General features: G+C 36.6%; 1 protein-coding gene across 1 annotated transcript; it reads left to right on the top strand.

Annotated features, from left to right (window-relative positions):
* The first annotated feature begins 1,020 nt into the window (after positions 1-1,020).
* PI4K2B (phosphatidylinositol 4-kinase type 2 beta) lies at positions 1,021-21,851 on the top strand. Its single transcript, XM_071432603.1, has 10 exons — positions 1,021-1,413; positions 5,442-5,599; positions 10,511-10,711; positions 11,230-11,361; positions 12,679-12,832; positions 13,539-13,606; positions 14,101-14,197; positions 16,560-16,693; positions 17,771-17,830; positions 20,379-21,851. Exons 1-10 carry the CDS (start codon positions 1,116-1,118, stop codon positions 20,550-20,552), a joined length of 1,476 nt encoding a protein of 491 aa, XP_071288704.1. The 5' UTR covers positions 1,021-1,115; the 3' UTR covers positions 20,553-21,851.
* Positions 21,852-22,101: the final 250 nt, after the last annotated feature.

Raw genomic sequence — 22,101 nt, 5'->3', positions numbered from 1 at the left:
GAAATTAACATCTGTTTAATTTTCTGTATGGAAAATTACATCCAGTTGCTGTAACCTTCATATTTGTGTTTACTAGGCAACAAATTGGCTATTCATCTGGAGTCACAGCTGACTGAATTCACTTTTCATAGAAAGGAATAGGAACAGAAATGCAAGTGTGAACAGATTTTATCAAATATTATAGATATTAATAGTTACACAGGTAAATGACACAGTTTAACTCCAAAGTCCACTGGCTGGCAGGCAACCCTAGACAAAACAAGCACAAGTCTGGCATTTCAGTAAGGTTATATTTTGTCAGTAAATAAGAAAAGTGATTTTTTTCCCCTGTAATCCAGATTATGCATATGTTAAATTCTTATACCATGCTCTTAACTGTGAGAATAATGAATAATAAATTTATACAATTACTAATTTTAGCTGAGAACTGATTTGCTCCCAGTATAACCCATAATCTCAATTCTATGCAAATATTTAATGCATGTATCTTTCTCCCATATTTCACCAAAACTTGAGGAAAACCCCTCTTCAATAGACAGGATTGGGAGAACGCATCCAGGCTGAAATCCAATGCAGGGATTATAGTTGTATCTGTTATATCGTTGTATATGTTGGGGTTATAGTTGCATTCGCTTTCTTCAGTTAATAACGCATGGATAGTGGGGGAATATGGAATTAATGGCAATGTATTCATACTGTTTTTTCTTATGCTGTTTTAGGCTTCGTTTGGGAAGTTACCGTGATGATGGTGTAGAACAATGTTGTGCAAAGTTTGGGGAGGAAGAGCAGCTGGCTATGGCAAGTGGTGGCCAGGAGGCAAGCGTGTTCCAGGTGTAGAGCTAAGGCGAGTGTCAGGGATGTTTTAGTTAGACGTCCAGGGCTGAAAGCCGCCGTCCGAGCCCCTGACCGGTCTCTGCCCGGAGCAGCCCCAGGAGCTGCCGCCGGCCGCCCCCGCTGGCGGCGCAGCAGCGGCCCCTTTAAGACAGGTGGCGGGGCGGGCGCGCGCACGCGCGGGGCGGCGCAGTCGGAGCCGGAGCGGCGGGAGCGCCCCGAGCCCGCTCGGCCGCGCCGCCGCCGCCTCCTCCCGCCGCGCTCGGCCCCGGCCCCGGCCGCCCATGGCGGAGCCGGGCGCGGAGGAGCCCGACGAGCGGCTGCTGCTCCTCGTGGAGCCGCCGCCGTCGCCTCCTCAGGCGGAGCCGCCCCGGCGGGGGTCGCAGAGTGCGAGAGCCGCCCCCGGCGGGGCCGTGCGGCAGTGCGGGGAGCCGGTGCTCGAGGAGGTGGAGGACTCGGAGGAGTCGGAGGAATCGGGGCCCGAAGGTGATGGGGAGGACGAGCCTCTCCTGCGGGCGTCGGGGAGCGGCCGCGGGCGGCGGGCGGGCGCCGCCTGGGCCAAGGAGCGCCGAGCCGCCGCAGGTACGGCCCGGCCCGGCCCGGGGACGCGCGGGGAGCGGCAGCGCCTGGGGAGGGTCTGGGGGCAGAGGCAGCCCCTGCCTCGCTCTGTCCTTCCAGCGAGGCTACAAAAATACCTGGCGGGACTGAGGTGCGCTCGCTGTGCCTTGTTCGATGGCACAGCATCGGTGAGGGACGGAGGTGTGATGACCTCTCTAGACGTATGGGCTCGCTGGCTGATAAGGAAGATGCTGCAAAAGGGTAGAAATTGCACTGCTTTGTCCCTGTGCTCAGGGCTGCATGAACTCGTTTACATCTTCATGAGTGTCTCCGCTGTCACTTCTCCCCGCTGTCTGCTACTTTGTTGGGCCTTGTTTATTTGTTCTGTCATGTTTGAAACTTGTGGCTTTGCCTGTTTTAAAGACTGTTTTGTGGTGGGATTGGCTGCTGCTTCCCGAACGCTTGGAGAAGTGTCAGGTTTTCAGTTTGACTTGCATATCCCACTAACTACTTTTTTGTGACCCTCATCGTTTCATCTTGAAAAACAAGTCAGTCTGTGTGTGTTGTTTTACTCATATGCTCACTTTGTAACCATCACATGCTTTAAGAGTTTTAGATGTGGGCTCTGCTGTCATATTTTTGGTTTTCATAAAAATGCATCCTCTTTTTGTATTTTCAAATCAGTTCTTAAAGAGAGAAATAGAGTGTGAAAGTCCAGAAATGCAAGAACTTAGTTATTAATTTGAAAACAGATGTAAGGGTGCCCATTTTCCCATATACTGGAAAAGTGATGAATTACATGATATTTATTAATTACTTTCTTTTCTTTAGACTTTGAAGCTCTCTGATTCTGTGCAAGTTTCTATAAAAGTTTATATCTAGGATGGGTTTGCTGACAGAAGTATGTGGAGTTCTATCACTTCTTTGTTTTTGCTGTTGTAATTATACTGTAGGATTTCTTGCCAGAGATTGGCAACACTGATTCTTTTGCAACAATAGAGTACTTGAAAAAAATTGAAACATTCCCCCCCCATTGAGTTTAACAAAATAAGTTGTGCTAATAATTCTGTTTTAGTAACTACAGAGAACTTTTACTTGTTCAGCCATAAAGACGGAAAAATCTTGTCTTTTAAGCACTGGTCTCAAGTGTAGTGCATACCTGTAATTTAAACATGAGAGTTTTCCTGTCTTTTTCCTACAAGACTTAAGATCTTCTAAGGAGATAATGCTTCTAGCAATGTATTTCTAGAAACTTTAAAAATAAGGTAATGCTTCAGAATGAAGGCTAGAGCCCTGGGTCTTGCACCACTGAAGCAATTAGGATGGTGAAGGCAGTGTACTACTTGGAATCTGCCCCAAAAGTGTGTAAGAAAATCTCAGAACTGATATTGATTACAGCATCTCTTCCTCTGTTTCCTTGTCCTTACCTTTTCTGTGTGTGTGTAACCCTTGAAAGGTGCAGGATTGTTTCATGTGTCAGGTGGAACCAACATGCACCAGATGTTATTCGTGAATGTTACTGAAACACAGTGTTTCCTTAATGGAGTTATGGTCAGAATAGGAGAAGATGGAATTGGTTAAAGTGGCTACCTTTAATCATGTTAATGTTTAAAAAGTATAAATCTAGCTTAGTGCTGAAGGAGTCCATACCTGTTACTCTTGCAAAGTGTGTTAGCTTAGCTCATGCCACTGTTAACTTGATGAAAGAACAGGTTGAGGTGCCTACATTTGTATCTCCTTTGGCAAGTCTTCATCATTCCAATGCAGAGGCTTCACAAACTTGGGCCTTGTCCAAATTAATGTGAAAAAAGTTCTCAAGCTTGTTAGTTTGACTGTGTGTGCGTGAGCCCTGTCTCCTTAGTGGGAGTTTAATGAGAAGAGTAATTTTCAACAGTAATTGCAAGAGAAACCTTAATTAGTTATAATTGTAAGTCTAGAGACTGTACTGGGAATAAGTTGTGACATAACATGCTTTCTCAGTGGAAAACTTGATTAAATAATTTTTAAAAAAGAAACGAACTCAAAAAAACCCCAAACCCTGCCACATTCAGCAAATACTATCTTCAATTAATATGGCTTATTTTCATATGGAGATGGTTAATAAATTCCTTAAAAGTGCTAGTTTCCTTGTCAGCCTAAATGTTTTTGTACAGCCACATCACTGTTGTAATGTGCTTCCTAGCAGCACAGTAGCAATATTGAGCAAATAGTGAATTTCAAAAATTATTTATCTTTTCTTCTTTCAGCATGCAGTGTAATGGGGCTTTTTTGGTTTTAATTTATTTTTTCTGAAGTTGTCTTTTATGTTAGAAAAGACACTGTTGAAGAATTTCCTCAGACAGTGAGACTACTTAATGGTTCTAGATTCTAGAATAAATGCACAGAAATTAAAAACTGACCTCTGAGTCTTCCACACAGTCAACTGCAATCCATGTGATACAAAGTTCATCTGTAGGTTTTCTTCATCTGGAAGGTAATTGTGCAGAATGACTTAGCACGGATGTTGCACTTCATTTGGTAACAGTATAATGCACAACCCTGCCTTTGCTTTCCCTGACAAAAATATGAACTAGTTGGAGCTCAGCTGTGTGAGGTAATGTGGATGTGTGGAGATAGTTGAGGCTTGACTGTGAAATAAGAACCACTGATTTAAAATGACTTTTTCCGTAAAAATAAGTTTGGTTTATTTCCTTAAGTAATTTGAGTACTTTGTGGCAGGAAAACCTTTGAACCTCTTCCCTCCCTCTTGTTGTCCTACTCTAAAGTCTTAAAGTGTAGTTTATCACAGCAGTATTGGCCAAGTAATTAAAACAGATTCTGATCTAATGGGCTGTAGCTGTTGATTCTTAAGAATGATCTATTAGCTTTAAGGTTTCTATTCCTTGTTGCAAACTTATATTAAGATTTTCCTATTTTTAATGCTTTTTGACTATTTTTGTGTGGAGTCCATGTTACTATTTTAAATGGTACATGCAAGCAAGTGCTAATGTTCTAAAAAGCTTCAAAAACTGTCCTGAGCTACCAAAAAAAAGTTGTGGGTTTTTTTTTTTTTTTTTTTTTTTTGTTGTTCTTTTTTCTTTTTTATTTGACTCTCCATGAACTGTTAAGGAGTATATTTTTTGAATGGATTCTGTGTTGGTTGTCAATCCAGAAGGATGTATATTAAATTTCTTCAGTTGCTGAAATGGGAACAAAGCAACTTTATCTGTAAATGCTTAATTTAGAATAATGTAGCTGTTTGTTAATGGAGAAATGAGCCCTAATGCACAGGCCCTTTAGAATGCAATCGGTGAACATGTGAAATAATCCTAGCCTTAAAAGAAGATGCAATAATCTACAGTATCAAAACTTGTGAAGAAATATTTTAAAAATTGTAAAGTCAGTGGTATTCTGGCACCTTCCTTTCTACTTGTCTTTCTAAATGCTTGCATGGAGTCCTAGAGTTTGCACGAATGTCTGCACAGACCTGACTTCTGGTCAGGCAAAGAAATGCTACAAGTTGCTTACAGTGTTAAATTTAAGGCTGGAATGGTGCTGGAGTGCAGGAGTCACTGCTGTGCCACTTGTGAGTGCTACATGTAGCAGGTTATTCAGTGGATTAACTTCCTTGCATTTTAGCAGATAATAAACATGTTAGCCCAGCTCTTAAATGAATGGTACAATACTATTCTAATAGTGGATAATGGGCGGGGCACAAAAATAATGTGTAAAATCTTTCATGCTTTTTTTACGTTGTGACTTTGAACTTTTTTTTTTCCTTAGACTTGTTTCATAAATAAATATTAAAAAGAGAAATCCTTGAAAATTGTAAACACTTAGCAGTGGCAGTCTCAAATTTGTTGTTGCAGATTTGGCTGATTTACTTGAAACAAGAAGTTGATTAGACATGGATAAATGAGTGGAAAAACTTGCACTGATTGAATGGACCAGATTTTTTAGCCTGCTGTTGGATGGGTATCAGCAGGGAGGGCTGTTGGCTTATCAGGGTGTTTGCTTATACTTAATTTGTAGTACAAGTTGCACTTAAGACTGGTTGTTTTCTTGTTTTTCAGGGCATACAGGACATACTGCAGATATGAATATATTTTTAGATGATCCAGAATTTGCAGAAATTGTTCTGAGGACAGAACAAGCTATAGAGTGTGGAGTTTTTCCAGAAAGAATCTCTCAAGGATCCAGTGGGAGTTACTTTGCTAAGGATCCAAAAGGGGTGAGCATGTTACTGCAAAGTCAGACACACCATCAGCAGCAAGCTGAAAATGGAAATTCAAAAATTCTGTCTAGATGCAAATTAATTTAAATAAGTTATTTAATAATTTATTGTGTGCCAAAATTTATTTTGGAAAAGTTAATGCGAGTAATACTTAGATTTCTAATTATGTCTTGCTACATAATCTAAGGCAAAATAACTATTATTTCTGCTGCAGCTTTATCATCTTTTTAATGATCTGCAGCAAAGGAAAATGGAGAGAAAAAAAGGGCCTCTAACATCTGAAAGCAATTCAGGAATTCTCTTGTGTAGAATCTTGTTCTCTTTATGTTTTAACTGATTTTTGCCCAACTGAGCTCCTGATTTCAGTGTGGTTTAAGTTTCTTTAGCTAAGCCTCTTATAGTTTTCTCTCTTTTCTTGTTAGCTGGGCCTTTATTTAGGTCATGTCTCCTTTCTCATATATGATTGGTACATGGGCAAGGAGAATGATATCATCAAATCTACCTTTTAACTTGTACCTGTCTGCTGGATCTTAGGTGCAAGATGTGGTTTCCCCTCTGCAAGATTTGGTTTTCCTTTCTGTACTTGGTAAATGGTACCTTGAATAGTGATCATCAATGAGGTGTCCTAAATTTACTTTGAGACAGAGAAGAAATAATTACCTGAATCTCTCTCTTGAAAAGTAACGTGTGGTGAGCATTATTTAGTAAGAGGAAATGATGTCTCAGACACACTTTCACATTGTTTTCTTTAAATTAGAAATACTTTGCTACTGACCTGTTTCACAAAATAAGACCTCCAACTGCTCAACTTTTGTTAATTTGTCACATATGATTTTATTTTAAGCTCAATCAACAGCTTTTAGCTCTTAGATAGATGTAGATGTTCATTAATCCTGAAGATCCCAGTTGTGCTGGAAATGGAACACTTTGAATGCCTAGGCTTTCAGGGCATGTTCAAGATTTTTGTCATTCCCATGACAGTAATTTCCCTTTCATTCAGAAGGTCGTATGGTTTTTGTTTAGATTTTAGTCATATTATTGGTCATTAGAAAATATATTCCTGTTTTGCCAGTTAATTTTAATAGTTGTTTAGTTTGTTTTAATGGCAGTTTTCTGGTGATAGTTTTTACACTTTATTTAATAAGTGGTTTTGTTTGGTTTTTTTTAGTGGAGTTACCTGACATTAATATAAATAAATAAATATGTCAATTTATGATTTTATTTTTATGTGGCAGAACCACCCCTTCAAAATCTTCTGAAAACTGCAGTTCATATGCCTGTGTTCCAGGAAAGTTTGTTAGTAATGATCCCCTTCATTCTGGTGGAGAAAATAAAAAGGAGGGTCTCTCTCTTTTTGAAACCTGAAGGAAAACAAAACTTTCTGTAATAGCTTTGTGGGATTCTTGCTGTCACATGCAATGCTGTAAATATAAAAACTTCTTCAGAGTTCCAGCTTCAGGTCACTCTTTTATAGTAGCTTAGATCTCAAGTTCTTTGAGTTTTTCTTAATGCTGTGCAATCAAGATTTTTTTATTCTTAGAAAGTTAGTAGACAAATCACTAGGGAAAGGAAATCATACCATATGTGCAAATCTGTTTTGTCTGAAGCTTATCTAGATTGATTTTGCTGAGTTTTGGTCACTAGCAAATGCCTGAGGTACTGAGCCCTCACAATGGTGAGAGAGTGTTTGTGCATCATTTTAGTGTAAACATAACCATAGTACTTTGGATGGGCCATATTATTTCTTGTTTCTTATGTGATGATTTTCTTATTTGTTTCACTTTTCTTTTACTGTGTTGTTTTTGTTCCTACTTAGTTTCCAGTAGTGACTTGCCCTCCTCCCTTATGCAGGTCATTGATTTGAATATAAGTATTTAGGAGAAACAAAGATTGAGAGAAGAAGACTGATTATTTTATATGGTTCAGAAAAAATTTATTGCAAAATATGAAAGTAGTTGGGATATGGGACTGGGAGAATAATGATACTGAGTGCTTAGCAGACTTTAAATTTTGCTTTCACTCTTTGCTTTTGTTCTAGAGCTTGTCTGTGTTTGCTATCTATATTAAAGGTCTGATAAAACTTAGTTTTGTCAATAGTGCAGCTTTCATGTGTAGAATAGATTTCAGATCCTGTTTGATTATTGCATCATTCCACTTCAGACCGGTTCTGTCACTTGCTTTCTCCTATTCCTCTTGAGTAATCTCCTTTCTTATTCTGGAAAGGAGCTCATTAAAGATGTGCTAAGCCTTTTTACTGGTCACCTTCTGAAGTGCCCAAAATGAATACCAAATTACAGATAAAATAAGCAGTTTCCATTAGGTCACCTTATATGCTTATTTGGTTCTATCAGAAATATAAACTTCAAATTGCATAATTAAAATTACCTTTTTGCATTTATTGCCTAAAGTTATATGGTTGCATACTGAAATGGAGTTTAGTACTTAAGCAGCACTATGACAAAAGGCTTGAATATGTCTGTTTTTGTTGTTCATTATGTAAGCAATAAATAAAAGACATTATATCTATTACAAGTTGTTCTGCAATATGTTCCTGACAGTTTTAACTAATTGCCAGTGTCAATAGAGTCAGTCTATAAATGCATTTTGACTGGCAAAATTAGGACTGGCCTTGGTAGCTTGTTCTATAGATTGAACTTTTTTGTTCTATTCTGGTCCTCAACAGCAGTGGCTCTGCAAAGTTTAGCAAAAGTTCTAACTTCAGCAAAGCCTTGAAAACCATATCTAGATTTGACTGTATAGCACAGTACAGTCCAGACTGCTAACAGAATGAGCTAAGCTCCTTTTTTAAATGGGCACTTACTAGGAAGTATTAGCCAGAGAGTGATTCAGAAGAGATAATTAAAGGTTTGGCATGTACTTCTAAATACACCACAGTGATTCCAAGAAAAGCAAAGCTACTAGCTTTGTTTTAAGCAGGTAGATACATGTGATTCAATAGGAAAAAAATAAATAATTTTTTAACAATTCTGAACCTAACAGTAGGATTTTGACTAAAGTAGTATTCCAAATGCTGTGAATTAAAAATTAAAAAAAAATCGTAAAGTATTTGAAAAACATGCTAGTCTCTCACATTGCATAGAATATTTATTGCATTTGTATAGGTCTAAGTAAAATTTTTTCTGTGCAGTTGTATTCAAGCTTTTCAATGCAACATTAAAATCATTGGTAACAGCATACCAAACCCAAGAGAATTCTTGTCAATTTGTTGCTTGACTCTGTTGATAGGACACTAATTCTATAGTATGACTGCAAATAATAGCATTTTGTAACTTAGTTTTCCTTTAGTTAGTGGGAATTAATCAAAATAGATGGATAAGACATACAATGCTACTAATGCCTGGTGTCTTGTGTATTTGTTTACAAACTGAATGAATTAAATTTTCTGTAGTTACTTAGTCTTGGGCAATCTTAGACAAAGCAAGATTGTCTTGGAAAAATTGGTTGAAAAATCTCTAGAAGCTACACCAGCTGGTCAGATCCTCTCCCAAATGCAGCTGAATCAGCAGCTACTGAAGAAGAATACTGCTGGTTTCTGACTGCCAGCAAACGTGTTCATGACCTGAGTGTGAATCAGCTTTGAGTGTTGGTGCAACAACCGGTAGTGTTCAGCTTACTGGGATACTCACTTTTTTCCTATGGATTTAGTAAAGTACTAATATGTGAAAATGCTTCTTAAACGGTTGTCCTTAAGTATTTATCAGAAAGAATTTTATTTACTTGCCATTGTCCAGTGAGAAGATGCAGAATTTCTAAGGCATTCCACTTGAGCTACTGAAGAGTCATTATGAGAACTTTGTGTACTAGGCCAAAGTTTATCAGAGACAATTGAAAAGTTATATATTTTAATGTGGAAATAACCCTGTGGACTGAGGTTAACAAATATAGAGCCCTGTGCAGAAGGCACCTGGAGAAATTGCCAATTTAATGCTTGTGCTGTGGAGCAGCATTGTTTTAACATAACTCCTGAGGAATGTCTAACTAACCTTTTGTTAGTTGCACCCTGTTTAGGAGACTGCAGAACCTGGCTGGCTGTTCCAGTCTCAAGCTGCACTTAAGTTTCTAAAGGATTTCTTTTTTTGCAGCTTATCTGCTGGGTTTAACCCTGTCATTTTTTGGCTCCTTAACAGTAAATGTGTTGTTCTTTTTTTTTCTATAGCAACATATTCTGTAGTTCATCATGCCTCAGTTTGCTCTTAGCTTAAACATTCACTGTTCCTACTGTCCTTCATTATTCACATATTTTGTGCTTATTTTTTTTTTCAGCTTTCTCCAGTTTGTTAACAAATTTCTTAAAGCATAGTGTCCAAAATTGGGCTCTGACTAATTTTAAAAACAGGGCTCTGACTAATTTTAATATTTACTGTGTGTCTCTAATGTAAATGATGGCTGATGGTCATTTTGATCCATTCAAACTCAGGGTAATATGAAAAGTAGATTTAAAATAAAATAAATCACTTGATTTTTAGTGTTCTATATATTTGTCACTTTCGTGGGGCCATTGCATCTCTGAAATAAGTGGTCAGTGTGTTGTTGGTGGGCTGAAAATTGTTTTTAAAGCTATTTTCAGAACCACCTTTTTTAAGAACTTAAATATATATTTTAAAATGCAATCCTTTTGAATTTTGACAGAATGTTTTGAAAAAGTAAATGTTAGTTTGGATTTTCTCTTACGAAGAGCTTATTTTGAATTTGTACTAATCCTAAAGAAGCACTTAGTGATCAATTTATTTGGAATTCTGTTTTGTTAGTTTCATCATCTGAAAAGAACAACTGTAAATCACACTGGATATGATTTTACCAATATTCTCAAATAACTACTTTTAAAACTAATTTTAATATTTTGCAACTCAAAGTGCTCATATTTTAATTTTATGTTATTTACCTTAGAAAATTGTTGGAGTGTTCAAACCAAAATCTGAAGAGCCTTATGGACATCTAAATCCAAAATGGACCAAATATTTTCACAAAATATGTTGTCCTTGCTGCTTTGGCAGAGGCTGCCTCGTTCCAAATCAGGGATATCTCTCTGAAGCTGGTGCCTATCTTGTGGATGAGAAGCTGGGGCTTGGAGTTGTACCTAAAACTAAGGTAAAAGTTAAAACACATAAATTTCTGACTTAAAAAAAAAAGTTCCAACATGTTTGTCAGTCTGTGAACTGTGGTTGTATAGATAGCCTTGTATATCATGTGTTATTTATAAGTTATTGATAAACTTCTGCAAGTACAAAGGCACAGTGGTTTGATGTAAAAAAAAGTGACTGTGATTTTTGATTTAATGGATAATTTTGAGATCTGAATTGAATCTCTTCTTTGGAACCACTTTCTAGCATTTTCCAATACCTTTTGTGCCTCATGTTTTGATGAGATTCAAATTGCAAAAGTCAGCATATAAAATTCCCATTTTTGTTTGGAATATGTAAAATAGAGAACATTCACCTTTTCATATAAAATTTATCTGTTGAAAATGCCTGATGCTTGCTTCTTATTTTTAATTTTTTTTTTATAACTGAACATAACATGAATTGTAAATTTCCAGTTGAAATAATGAGGAATTCTGAGCTGTGTTTAACTTTGTTTAATTTTAAGGTTGTCTGTTTAATTTTAAGGTTGTCTGGCTTGTCAGCGAGACCTTTAATTACAGTGCAATAGATCGTGCAAAGTCAAGAGGAAAAAAATATGCTTTAGAGAAAGTGCCAAAAGTTGCTAAAAAATTTAATAGAATTGGACTACCTCCTAAGGTAAGATCAAAAATAAGTAATTTGTGCATGTCCTGATTCTTACATAAAACTTTTTTTTAAAAAAGGAGTATTTATAAGTAACTTCCATGATAGAAGAGAAAAACTTGCTGTTTGTTGAAAACTGTGTGAAATTTGATATGTCTGTTTCCATGCAACATGTATCCACTCTTACATCATTCCTTCTTCTGAACTATTTTAATAATCTTTTCACTTTTTGTTTCAGTTAACAGTTGAGTTTTCTGCTGGAGTAGTAACATATAAATTGTTATATATCTCATTTTTGCTCTATTGATTCTTTACCACCTGTCCTTTCAGTGTCATGTTTTGATATTGTCAGTCTGTTTTTTTCCCTGCAGTTTATATAATTTAAATTTTTTTTTTTTTTTTTTGCCTGCTTTTGTTTTTATTCTTTTGGGTACCCTGCTGTTGTGTTCTCCCTACTTCCCTTTTGTCTTAAGTGAGGACTACACTGACTAAAAACCTCAGATCTTTCTTGCCTAATGAGCCTTACTGTATCCCCAGAATATCATTACAGTGTTCTAATCCTAAGCTTCTAAAACACAGGTTACATTCAGTTGGGTAATCCACTTGTGGCAGTTCCCAGCACTTTAGATCCATGTGACAGGGGTTGTGCAAGCTTGGATGAGCATGGTTATTCCACATGCTGTGTGTTTATCTATCTGCATTTTAGTTCTGAAATAGAAGTTCTTGAGTTTCAATCTTGAGCACCTTTCACATATGTATGGAGTCTATGCCAGCTCTCCTGTTCTTCCTTGGACTCTTGGGAAATGTATTTCAGCCATTTTTTGCAAAAAACATCTGTCTTGAAGAAAGTGGTTAATGCTGCTGTTCTTATCAGTGATGCTTTAAGGCTTTTCAGAGAGGAAGATTTTTCTCTTGTAATTTTTAGTGAGTGTTCTCTGAACTACTGAAACAAGTTTTCCAATGAAAAAGAGAAACAGGTGTTGCATCTTCTGTTTCATATATTTCTTGTAATACTAACTGTTCATTTACACTGAGCTGCCTGGCTATATTTTATTCCTGGTAAGCTCACTGAGTATTTTAAACAAATATTTTTTAAAAAATCACCACCAGAACCCCCAGAAACCCACCTTCACATGATTTGACTCTTACCATTTTGTTACAAATACAGGAATAAAAGAGAAATTTATTTATTATTTAATTTAATTTATTTTAATGTCATACTTCCTGTGTCTGAACTTTGAAAGTATATAATGAATTTTTTCTGGTAATGTTGAGATTACTTATGTGACCTACCCATGTGCATTTTCCAAATACAGTTTCTTAATATTTTAGGTTGGCTCCTTCCAGCTGTTTGTTGAAGGATATAAGGAAGCTGACTACTGGCTCAGGAAGTTTGAAGCTGATCCTTTACCTGAGAACACAAGGAAAGAATTTCAGTCACAGTTTGAAAGATTGGTTATCTTGGATTATGTCATCAGAAATACAGGTATTTGTTACTATCTTTTGGTATTTGTCTATTTTTGTGAGGCAGAAAGCAATGCTGCCTGAAAGCATGTACTTAAGGCTTTTAATGCATTTCATATGCTTTTCTCATATTGATTGAAGGCCATAAAGGTCCTACAAATCCATGCAGTCATCCTCTGTCTGAAAGACCTTGTCAGAGTTAATCTCACAGTTTTTTCTGAACAGTGCAGGCATTTTCTGTTTCTTGCCCTTCTGTTCAGTTTTGCCCCTTCTCCATCTTTGTAGAGTCTGTTTTCTCCATGTAGTCAAAAGTCACATTATCTACAACTTTGGAGGCCTTCTCCATTTCCTCACCAGCATTAAACAAGCTTAAAAATTAAGTAATTTGGGTCTGATAGTGTTTTCCTCAGGAAAAATGCACACCACACCCAGTCTTTCTGCATAAAATGTAGGAAGATAGTTTCTTTTTGCCTTCTTGATATTTTGCTGCATATTCAGCCAGTTGGGGAACCTAAAGAAGGAACACATGGTAAATTTGGTCTTTCCACTGAATTGGTTGCCTGTACATTTCAGTAAAACTAAACCACATGTGATGGGAAAAACCCTTTTTGAACAGTTTTGCCTAACTCCATGGGTGAAGTGTCAGTTTACAATACTGTTGTATGTCACTCTAGATGATGATTTTTTTAATAAATGACATGTTGTGACATGTATTTTCCTGTTTAAAGACAGAGGTAACGACAACTGGTTAGTCAGGTACGAAAAACAAGATGATGCACTTGATCTGTCAGATAAGGTAAGAGAATTGTACTCTGAAACTTATATTCTTTAAATTGTTTAGTTTTGTAACTTTTCTTTCTGGAGATTAAGGGCATATCCTTAAGCCTGGTGCATGGTCTCAAGAAATATGATAGCTACAAATTATTGTAGGCAAAATGAGTGGAAAAGCTGTTTTGATTAGACTAGGTAGAACAGTGCTAGAAACTATTTTTATTGTTCTGTATTTTCACTGTACTAGCTTGGGCTATAATAACAGTAACAAAATCCACTGTTGCTCAGGTACATTTCTCATCCCTTTGTGCTCTGCTTATCTTGTATTTGGGGAAGGGCTTCTCTTTCATGGTGGCAGAATAAGAAATTATACATGGTGGAGTTTATTTGGCTACTGGTTTATATTGTTTAAGTTGAATTTAACCAGTGAAGCAACAAAGTATATTATTTAGTGTTTTTAATGAGTTTTGCTGTTTGTGTAAGCACGTATCACTTACTTTTTGAATATTCCTTCTGTAGGATAGCCAATGGACTACAACTAAAGAATCTATTAAAATTGCTGCAATTGACAACGGTTTAGCATTTCCTTTTAAGCATCCTGATGAGTGGAGGGCATGTAAGTACTGCATTCTTCAATCATTTTCCTTTTGGGAGTGTAGCTTCCAAAGAAGTAATTTTTCTTTGTGTTGTTGTAGTAAGGAGGTAAGAAATCATCACTGTAGCTATCTATTGAATTTTTAAATAATGTACTCTTCTTCAGGAAGTTAGCAACAAATGCCATTTTTGCAGTGGTATATGTGATTTGGTTCTTGTTGATATTTTTTACCTTTAAGCAATGTTAATACATGGACACTCATAAACATAGTAGTATATGTACTGGTGGAATTGGAAGGATTTAGCATCGTGTTTCTCACACAGGTTTTCTTGAAAAACATAGTGGAAAATAACTTGATGGCAAAGATTTGCAAGTTGTCCATCTGTTGGCCAAATTTCTATTTCAAAATGAAGGGTACTGTTGTAGGGGGACAAGTAGGCAGGTTGTTTTTTCTTGTTTTCAGCTTTAGCTAACTTTGTAGAAGTTAATATTTAATTAGTCAGTTTTTCATCTGATTGAAAATACTATGCCTGTTAAAATGAGGTTGTTTTTGACCACATCTCTGACTACTTATCATTAGGAGGGAAGTGCCCAACAGGGCTTGCAGTGACTTCTGTGGGCTATTATCCAGTCAGGTAATTCTGGCAGTTAGGTGTGGGCTAGTTATGCTGTCAAAAGGCTGGTTAAGTACTCCACCCAGAGCTCTGTGCAGTCTCTGTCTTGATGCAAAATAGATGCTGTCCTATATATCTCTTGGCCACAGTCACTTCTCTAGCTGTTCTAAAGACACAGAAATTATTGCTTATTCTATACCATCTTTACTTCAGCATCAAAAAGAATAAACTTGCATGATCCTTTAGAATTCTTTTGCAGATAGACAGGTGTGTGATAGTTTTGTCAAAGTAAACTTGTAGCAATATTTTTACAAATTGCAGTCTCTTACCCCCTAAGAGCATGGTTTTGATGAGTAGAGCTACTGGGTCACTGAGGATAACCTTCTCAAAGTGAGAGAGCAGAATTTGCAAAAGGCATGACATTGGTCCAGCAGGGATGAACACGGAAATCCTGACTGAATTGGGATGCAAAATTTAAGTACATTTTTTTTTAAAAAAGAAAAGAAAGATATAGAGACTTCCCTGAAAAAATAGAGATTTTTTCCAAAAGTGCAGTTATGGAGTTTGGAATGTTGGAGCTTGGCTGGAGTACAGAGGACATAAAGAGCAACAAGAAAGGGCTGGGTAAATTAGAAGTGAGAGTGGGACTTAAGAAAAGTGAAGAAAAGACATAAAGGCATAAGAAAGAACAAGTTACTCAATGCTGACTTAGCTTCAGTTTTCACTTGCAAGATTTGCTCTCTGTCTCTTGGATCTCAAAGCTGAGAAGTAGAGCCCCTGGGAATGAATCCCCAAGGCAGAAGAAAGGGAGCACTTGAGCAAGGTGGTCATACAGAAGTTCATAGGAGTGGATGGGATGCAGTGGAAACAGTGGCAGTGGTGCTGTTTGTAAGGCAGTTTCCTCATCCCTCTTGAGAGACTCCAGTAATGTGAGAGGTTGCTCAGTCTCCATGAAGAGTGTGGAATGAATCATCCTGGAGGCTGTGTTAAGGCACATGAAGAACAAGGTGGTGATGGGGAAGGACAAACTGTGCTTGATAATTAGGCAGCTTTTAATGATGACTGCTTCAGTGGCTGAGGGGAGGGCAGTGAATACTGATTTTTTTTTTTTCCTTCACTTTGGCAAGGACTTCTACATGCTCTGTCATAGTATTATTGTAGGGAAATGTGAGATATGAACTGAACTGTGTATGTGAACTTTGTAGAAAGCTGGCTGGACTGTCAGACTCAAGGGGCAGTGGGCAATTGTGAGCAAGTTTGGGGGGTGGCCTGCTGCTAGTGACTTCTCTCAGCTCCTGTAGTAGTTAGTAGTTTGGTGTCTTGTTTAACATCTGGTAACGTTAATTGCTTTTGCAGTATAATTTGATAAAAGCTGTCTAATAGCAATTACATGAAAAGTTATGAATCCTTTCCTTTCAACATGCTCAGAAAAAGGCATTTTTAAAAAAATTATATTAAAAATAGTAACATTTGATTGCAGCTATTATTTTACTCCAAAGGAAACTGCCTTACTAAACTAGGGGGAGGCCTCAACCGTTGCTTACCATGTTTAATTTATATACCTTTTTTGCTTATTATATTTCACTGTTTGAAAAAATGGCTTAGCAGTTGCAAAGCTGCTCTGGTAACTGTAGCCAAAAGCAATGTGTGGGGTAACAATGTTGGGAAAAAGGGGTGTTATCCAAGGTGAGAACTTGAAGTAGGTACTACTGGACTCAGAATTTCATTTTTGCTTGTTTATCATTAAGTGCACTGTTTTTCTGCGTTAGATCCCTTTCACTGGGCTTGGCTTCCTCAAGCAAAAGTTCCTTTCTCTCAGGAGACCAGAGACCTGGTTCTTCCTCGCCTTTCTGATATGAACTTTGTACAGGACCTTTGTGAAGACCTTTATGAGCTATTTAAGGTGAATCAAGTGCTTCTTTGAATTAACTGTTACTAAAGTAGCTGATACTTGTCATGGGACAGTTACATTCACAAAAGGAATAATCATCTAACTGCTGAATGCCAAGATGCTATGCTGTTTTACCTTTAACATTGGCATGGTAGAAAGGGTTTATGTATTAATAAGGAAACTGTCACCAATGTGGTTAATTGATAGTAATTAGCTAATCTGAAAACATAAATTAATTATTCTGTATCTAAGTTTCACATGATTAATTAAAGCTAGTTTACTCTTACATCACAGATCTGTGTAAAAACAGCATTTATCATACCTATGTGGTGTGTATACACTTAAAGTGTAGCTGTGAGGAAATCATGCATTTAACATAACTTAAAGTACTTCCATACCTTTCATATACTTAATTTATTATGCATATATTGTGCTAAGCTGCTGCTGAAATCCTGATCATATTGAAAGTCAAACTCACTTTAAAAATACTGAAACTGTCTACAGTATTGACATGTAAAGAGTGTCCTTCTTTAAAACATCTTGTAACCATTTGTGCCAGATCTTCAAGTGAAATAATCCCATAAAGGATTGAAATAATTGGAAATATTAAACTTTTAATGAAAATGCAGGTGTAATGTCAAAACTAGATCCTGAAACACAGTTTTGCTATATTTGCATATTTGGCTCATTTGTGTTCAAAATGCCTCTGAGTGTGTTAGTAAAGTATTGTTATAACTGAAGGAGGAAGTATTTTTCTGCTGGAGTCATCATGAGAGAAAGAGCACTGTAATGTTAATATTAAGCCTGGTGTCTACCACCTGTTGGTATTTACCAATGCCCAAAACTGGTATCCACTGATGTATTTTATTTTATGATGGGGAACAATCTTCATTTTCACATATGTAAACTTGATGCAATAAATTGACCTTTTTGTGATCCATACTGGCATTCAATTTGAAGCTGTCAAAAATTATTATAGTGTGGGTAAATATGAATATGCATATTATGATATTGATGAATTTGCATGCTGAATATATAGCTAAAAATAAATGGGTTATTTACTATAAACTGTTTGTTTTCTAAATAAAGACTGACAGAGGATTTGACAAGGCTACTTTTGAAAACCAGATGTCTGTTATGAGGGGGCAGGTAAGACTGCTTTTTTACATTTTTATTTATTTATTTTATTTATGTATTTAACTGGTCATCACTCCTCAGCTGCTTTCTTTAGAGCTACAAAAACTAACTCCTATGAACAACATTTGAAGGAATTTTCATCTGAGAAGACTAAATTTCTTTCTAGAGTTTGTTCTTATTTGTGGATAGATAAAACAGTAGAAAGTGTATGCTGATTTTTTTTTTTATTTTTACAGAAAGTGCTTTTATTCTAATTCTGTTTTATTGGTTTTGTGGGGAAAGAGGGGACATAACTGTATATTCTTGGCAGGTATTTTAAAAATGAAAAAGAGTCATAAATTTGGAAGGAAAATTTGATGTCTGATTTCATGATGCTATTAAAATAAATGTGACTTTATTTTAGAGGGTCAACCTGATTATTAAAAGCAATATTAGGTAATAAAATTTCTTCATCCTATCAAATGTTGAAACCATACTTCAAAACAGTCCAGCCATTTTCAGTTTAGAAATTTGATCATATTTAAATGCTGGGCTTGTTTGGTTTTGTTTTCTGGATTTTTTGTGGGGTTTTTTTTGTTTTTTTTTTTTGTTTTAACACTAAAGTAAGTGAGGAGGGGGTTTCTCCATTCCTCCTATTTTACAATTTGACTGATGTCAAATACTGGAGAAAATGCTTTAGCAAAGAATAAATTTAGTTCATTGTAGGTATAAGAGAGTGATTTCTTCAAGTGTAGGGCAATTGAACTAGGCAAATTAATAGTCCCATTTGCCCTGAATTTATTGAAACTTAGTCCTTGTGTTCATAAATTCAAATGGATAGTTTTAAGACAATTTCTAGAGTGTCTTAACTCAATGTTTTCTCTGTAGAATTTCCTATATCAAGATGTACCTTGCACGAGACTGCAGCTCTGCTTAGTCAAACATAATCCCAGTTAACATCTTTTGTGTGGTAGCTAAAAGACAGCAAGCCTTACTTACTAAATTGAATATTAGGAGTTGTTTCTGAAATAAGTCTTCTGAGAAGTTTGTGTAGTCACTGGAAGGCTGGTTCTTGAAGTACTCATGCATCCTAAACTGTATTAAGTAGGTTTTTTCTGATGAGACAATTGGCTTCAAGGAATATGTTATTTAACAAAACACTTGAGGAAAAACATGATTGATATAATTGAGAATGATGTAGCTGAGGTTGTCAAAATTAATTTTCCACTATAAAGGCTGCATATGGACCCTTTCTTCACGCACTGTCCCTCAGGTGGATTTTAGCAGATATTTGTTTTAGTTTTGGGGTTTTGTTTACCTCTCTCTAACTATGTAAGAGTGTGTTACACTGTGGGAAATGTCAGGTTTTCAGGCATGGAAGATATGCAGATAATGAGTAATCCTTGGATGCTATTGGAAATACATTGGCAGACAATGCCTTTTAGCACTGATTTTAAACTTGGTTTTGGTGTAAAACCAAAATATGTTACTAGGGCATTATAGAAGACTTGGCTATAGACTTTAGATCACATGCTAAAGGATTCATTCAGTTGGGATGAATTTGCAGTATATCCAAAGCATTCAAATATATCCTTAAAAATGAGAAATTAAGAATTAGAAAATGAAGAATCTAGATACAGAAACTGTAGGGAAACATACCTTGCATGGAAGAGTCAAGGTCTTTAAATCTAAGATAGCAAACATAGTTAGAAGCCTATTTCTGTGAAGTGTAGGAAAATTTTGGGAAGGGTTTCAAACCCAAAAGAAACAGTTCTCTCAAGAATGTAGAGTCTAAGCAACGGGTAACACATCTACAAAAGGTTGCCTGAGAACTCTGAGAATGTAAATGTCAAGTGGAGGTGCTAGCAGAACCAAATTGCAGTAAATCATGCAAAAGACTTTGTTGGGGTTCTGTAGCCATGGAAGAGCAGAAGAAGCAGAGGATCAGTCTTACAAGGAAGAAAAGGGTATTGTGCATGGGGAAAAAAGGCTTGGTATTAAGGATAACACAAATGTGTCACTAGAGCTAAATGGAATACTTGCCTCAGTTTCAGCAGGATAACATTGAACATGGAGTAAGTTATGAGGGCAGTCCATGAGCACTGAAGTTTTGGAGGAAAGATAACAGACTTCTTGGAGCTGAGGCCTGAATTTGGGTCTTAGCACTGGGTTTGGTATGAGCTAATTATGACTTCATATCTTCTGATATGAAAATAAGTTATAGCTAAACTGCTGGTACATCTTATGTTAAATCATGTTGATGGCTTTCTTATAGGCCTTTTTTTCACTAAAGGTGCAATGCTTTCAAGAGATGTGCTAAATTTAAAATATTCTTAGAATTTTCTGAAAATTTGAAGAGGACTGCATGAAATAGGAAAAGAATGGAAGGGTAGACAGCAGTAGGATGTATTCATGTTACCAAATAAATAAAACATTTCTACTTGCAATAGCTATCTTTTGAAATGAATTTATTTAGCAGTACAGTCCTCTACAGAATTGAAGAGTGGCATCTAAAATGATAAGCCTGATAGCCACAGTTTTATTTGTGCATCCTAACCTCACCTGCTTTTACTCTTTTTAGATACTAAACCTTACTCAGGCATTAAAGGATGAAAAGAGTCCCATTCAGCTTGTTCAGATGCCACGTGTGATTGTAGAGCGAAGTAGCACTGGAAGTCAGGGCCGAATTGTTCATCTGAGTAATGCTTTCACACAGACCTTTCACAGCAGGAAGCCTTTCTTTTCCTCCTGGTAGCAACAAAAATATGTGGGAAGAGTAAGTTTCTCTAAACTTTAGAAAGCTACTTCTGTGTAAAGGCTCTGCAATAATGTACTTCTGCTGTATACCAAGAGCTCTGACTGCCAACACCTCAGAACTTAAATTCTAAAGACTTAAGAAATGTAGTTTGAATGTAATAAAAGTTTACAATTTTTGTGTCAAAATTGTGAATTCTTATGTCAGGGAATGAAAAGAATTTGTCCATACTGTATTTTTATAGGCTAAATTAATGTATTCTGAATAATATTCTGGATAAGGGAAGAAAATTTGCATATGCTGAGAAACTAATTTTGAGTACAATAGGAATTTTTTGTTTAATATAAATGTGAGAATCCATACACTTTAAGTTTCTTTTTATATGGCCTTTAAAAAAAACGTTTAGAATGTTATCTTTGATTGTGAAAATGCTTTTTCTTGGAATTTCTTCCTGGTATTTTGAACTGGTTATAGATTTTTGTAGACTAGTTACTTGAAAAGTCATGCACTTAAAAAAAAAAAGATCAATCTGTCCTTGAAATACAAGTTAAAGAAATGGAGAAGGGGGAAAAATGCTCCAAGTAGGCTTTTTTTGCACACAGGGACCAAAAATAGTTTAATAGTTGAATTACAGCAAAATTCAACCCAAGTAAATACACAGTTTCTACTGTGACAAAATACACTCAGTGTATGTTTCAGAGGCTGAAATGTCACTGTAGTGTTTGGCACTTGTATATTTAAGCACATGTATGAAGATCTGTGATATTTCTTTGGAGATGCATCACCATGAAGGAATTGAATTCCACCATATTGTTACAGGATTGTTTTGCCATTTATGTAAAAATGTGTTCATCTCTCGTCACCAGAGTGGTTCTTCTGCTAATGACAGAGGCACTAATGTGTTCATCACAAAGCCAGTCTGCCTTCTAAATTTCTATCTAAACACAGTTTGGGTTTTTTTGACTGGAAAAAAAAAAAAAGAGGAAAAAAACCTGGAATACCTACAGCACGGAGAATTACTTTTGTGCCCTGGATAATGTTGTGCTCACCTGCCAATTGCCATTTGCATTTATGTTTAAGTTACCTGGTTTAAGACTTGACAGTCATGTTTCTAGGTCTGTGACTTATGTAATGTGGGAAATACTTTTATTTTAATAATTTTCTGGACATTTAAGACTGGGAAGGGGAGAAAGATTGCTGCTTTTATGAAACTTTCAGTATTTCAGACATTGCTGTATTTTGTAATTCTAAGCAATATTGTTGAACTCAGAAATAATAAAATGCTTGTATTTTATATAATTTTGAGTGGGTGTGAATATTAATGTAGTATGTCAGCAACTTCCACAACCTGAAACGTGTAAACCTTAAATGTCAAACACGGTACAGTGCGGTTCAAAAGGGAGGGAAATGCCTGCCTAAGCTCGCCCTGGCTGTTTCTGTCCGAGCAGTTTATCAATAAATGGGCGCTGTTGTGTGTGGGGCTGCCCGCGGCCCCGGGCCTGCTCTGGGCTCTGCGCGGGGCCGCCGCTCCGCTGGGGGGCGCCACCAG

Source organism: Agelaius tricolor, unplaced genomic scaffold (assembly GCF_023055355.1).
Source record: "Agelaius tricolor isolate 1412-34295 unplaced genomic scaffold, bAgeTri1.0.p SCAF_8, whole genome shotgun sequence".
Taxonomy (NCBI): domain Eukaryota; kingdom Metazoa; phylum Chordata; class Aves; order Passeriformes; family Icteridae; genus Agelaius; species Agelaius tricolor.
Note: the sequence above shows the minus strand (reverse complement) of the source record. Positions and strands in the feature narration are given on the sequence as shown.